General features: G+C 45.0%; 1 protein-coding gene across 1 annotated transcript; it reads left to right on the top strand.

Annotated features, from left to right (window-relative positions):
- The first annotated feature begins 2,571 nt into the window (after positions 1-2,571).
- On the top strand, positions 2,572-3,305 carry SF3B5 (splicing factor 3b subunit 5). The gene has a single exon (XM_003986622.4). The coding sequence runs from the start codon at positions 2,704-2,706 to the stop codon at positions 2,962-2,964; it is 261 nt and encodes an 86-aa protein (XP_003986671.1). The 5' UTR covers positions 2,572-2,703; the 3' UTR covers positions 2,965-3,305.
- The last annotated feature ends 467 nt before the right edge of the window (positions 3,306-3,772 follow it).

Below are 3,772 nucleotides of genomic sequence, written 5' to 3'. Positions count from 1 at the left end.
CAGAATATACAAAGATCTCCTAAAAAATTAGTAAGAAAAAGACAAACATCCCAATAAAAAAAATTGTCAAAGAATATGAATATGCACTTCACAAATCAGAAATATAATGGGCCAATAAACTCATAAAAAACATGCCATCTCCCTAGTAAGCAGGGATTGCAAATTAAAGACAATGAAATTCTGCTCCATCCATTGAATTTAAAAAATATATATTAAATGTCTGAGGACCCCAAGTTTTGGGAAGGATGTGGATCAAAAGGAATTCTCATTCTCTTCTTGGCAGAACCAATTGGTATAACCAGTTTGGACAACAATTTGGAAATAACTAGCAAAGCTTGAAGACACTCATCCCTATCTCAACAAATTTTTACCTATATATATGATTCCCTAAAGAAACTCCTTCATGTGTATAAGAATATATGTACAAGAATATTTATTGCAGCATTGTTTCTTATGGCAAAAATATAAAATTAAATGTCCATTATTGAGATAATGGATATATTATGGTATATTAATTCAATAGCATACTACATGACAGGAAAAATGCATTAAAATTGCATATATCGGGGTGTCTGGGTGGCTCAATGGGTTAAGCGTCTAACATGATCTTGCAGTTTGTGAGTTCCAGCCCCAGATCAGGCTCTATGCTGCCCGCTCAGATCCTGGGGCCTGCTTCAGATTCTGTGTCTCCTTCTCACTCTCTCTTTCTCTCTGCCCCTCCCCTGCTCTCGCTCTTTCAAAAATAAACATTAAAAAAATAATTTTTAAAATTGCATATATCAACATGGATTCTGACGAGGGAAAATACCCACAGGGTGTCATTTTATGTAAAGTTTCAAAACACGCATACCAATAACACCTTGGATACACAAACTTTCAGCAATTAAAAAACAAAAACAAACAACCAGACTCAGGAAAGATTAACTCTCAATTCAAGCTAGTTTCCTGAAGTGAACAGATTAGGGAGAGGAACACAGAGAACTTCATGTTTATTTAACAACGTTGGAAACAATGGCAAAATGGCAAGCTTTGATATATCTGGATGGTGAATCCACAGATGTTTATTATAATAGCTTAAACAGAGTAAGACTTTTTTTTTTATTCATTTTGGCACAGGCATTTGATCCCATAAAGAACATTTTTTTTGTCATTTTCTTTCCTTTAAATCTTCTTTTAAAAAATAAAACTTAAATTATGTTTCAGGTGTACAACATGATTTGATATGTATACATAATGAAATGATTGTACTATAGTCAGGCTAATTAACATATCCATCTCTTAACAGTTACTTTTGTGTGTGTGTGCGTGTTCGGAGCACCCGAAATCTATTCTTGTGCAAATTTCTAACATTCAATACAATATTAACTTCAGTCATCATGCTGTACATTAGATCTCTAGACTTTCTCATCTGTACATAGCTGGGATCTTGTATCAGAATAAAACTATTTTAAAGTTCTCTTTCTCCCAGTAAAGAAGTCCTTCTATTTGGCTTCCATACAGTTGTTTATCCATTCATCAAATGTTTTTCGAGAATACAATCTCTGCCAGCCCATGAGGATATCATAAAAAGATAACATAAAAGAAGCATGTGACAAAAGATACCATCGAAAACGTAAACTACTTTTCCCAAGAGTTTGAATTCACATGAGGAAGTTCTTAAACCAAAAAGTAGCATATAAAGCGAAAATATGAAGAGAGACGGGCAAGACGCGAAAAGGAGGCACAATTTACATCTGTCTGGCGTGGCCAAAGCCGATTTCAAGGAGATGCTTTTGAGCTGACTTAAAGAGAGAAGTCGTTAGCCAAGGGAACAAAAGCATTCCGAGCGGAGGGAACAGCTAGTACAAAGAATTGGACAGGCGAGCTGCACGGAATGTTGAGAAATACAGGCGGGGGGTGTGTAGGGTGGGGCGAGGGGCTGGAGGGAGACTAGGGAAACTATCAAATTAAGAAGCCGGAGAGGAAGGAGGGGCTTGGTGAGGAGCCGGAACGTGTCAGAACTGGTTTAGCACTTCGGTCACCGGGCAGGAAACGGCGGCCCTGCAAACGTTGAAATAACGTTCACTCCACATAGCTTACACGACACAGAGTTGGGGCCAGAACTCGGCGGCGACTGATTTCAGGGTCACCCACCCCCGGCTGTGAAGGGACTGCCACGCCGCCACATTCGTTCCGAAACCAAAATTATACCGACTTTATTTTCACAGTTGCCTGTGGCCCCGTCCTACTTGAGCTTCCCATTGCTTCTCAGCTCTCAACCTCCAAGGATGCTCCCCGCCTCCCCTACACCACACTCCATTAGGCCGCCGGCGGCCTCGTAAACTGCGACGACCGTTCCCAGAAACGGACGTGCACGAACCCTCAGAGACCACAGGTCCCAGCATGCAAAGCTCCCTATTAGTAAAAGGCTCACTAACTGAACCATAATGCAACGCTCTACGAAGGGGGCGGGGCTCTCTTTGGGGGGGGCGGCCGTCGTGTAGTATCGCCTAGGCAACTCCAATTGCAGGGCAAAAAACACAGCCGCTTCCGCTTCTGAGCCCTAGGACCGCGAGTCCACGCAACTTCGTCGCTGTGACGCCATTCGTCTGCGACTGCGCGGGCCTGTAGGTTCTCTGCCGCGGCCTGTCTCCCGCGTGAAAATCTAGAGCTGTTGGTTCTCATCTGTGGCCTCTGACCTGGGAGCAGAGGGAAAGCGGCGAGATGACGGACCGCTACACCATCCACAGTCAGCTGGAGCACCTGCAGTCCAAGTACATCGGCACGGGTCACGCCGACACCACCAAGTGGGAATGGCTGGTGAACCAGCACCGCGACTCCTACTGCTCCTACATGGGCCACTTCGACCTTCTGAACTACTTTGCCATTGCGGAGAATGAGAGCAAAGCGCGAGTCCGCTTCAACTTGATGGAGAAAATGCTGCAGCCTTGCGGACCACCAGCCGACAAGCCGGAGGAGAACTGAGACCGCTGTGCGGGAGCATCTCCTGAGTTCCTCCCTTTTTGCCGTCATTCCCGCCTGTTCCTGTACCAAGTGGACCGATTCTCCATGGCTCCTATTTCCGTGCTTTCCCAGTGCAGAAGTGCTTACCCGAGGGCGCCCCGCCTGACCCGCCGTCCTGTGGACCCTTTGGAACACAGCGCTGGGATACCATCAGGACCCCTGAGAACTGAGACGGTGGAGTGATCCTGAAGCCAGCCAGAGAGGGGAGAAGGCACTGGAATGAGACGGAATTTGGAGGCTCGTTTTTGGCTAGTTGATTGTTGTCGTTGCTTTTTCTATAAAGTTTAGAAATTTTTCAGTCACTTGGTGTGGACTACTTGTGTTCGGGTGGAGGGGTCCAGGGAGGGCTCTGGGGACTTTGGTTTCGTAGGAGACAGGAGAGGCTGGAGGTATGGGAAGTAGAGAAGGGGATGAGCGGTGGCGGGGTTGAGCCCAGGGCCAGTTCATTGCCAGACAGTTAAGTCCACCTTGCACAACCTTTATAATATTCCCCAGCCCTGACTTCTTCCAAAAGGTTTTTTCAGACCCATAATGCCTTCAGTATTGAGGTTTCTGATCACTGTATCCCACCCTCGTTTTTTTCTTCCATTCAAAAAATCTTTGCTAGCATTGCCCACTCCTATCCATGCAAGTTGCATCCTTGGGACTGTGAAAAGTAACGGGCTGTCAAACGAGTTCTATCATTCAGCATTCAACAAATAGTTGTTGAGCTCTATGTGGTGGGCATTTCGCTATGCTTTTAGAGCTTATGTTATACTTGGGCGAGGGA

This window comes from Felis catus, chromosome B2 (assembly GCF_018350175.1).
Source record: "Felis catus isolate Fca126 chromosome B2, F.catus_Fca126_mat1.0, whole genome shotgun sequence".
Lineage (NCBI taxonomy): Eukaryota > Metazoa > Chordata > Mammalia > Carnivora > Felidae > Felis > Felis catus.
This window is presented reverse-complemented; position numbering and strand designations above follow the sequence as displayed.

Bases quoted from the DNA above. Each gene is read 5' to 3' on its own strand.
- SF3B5 (XM_003986622.4), top strand. From the start codon at position 2,704: ATGACGGACCGCTACACCATCCACAGTCAGCTGGAGCACCTGCAGTCC.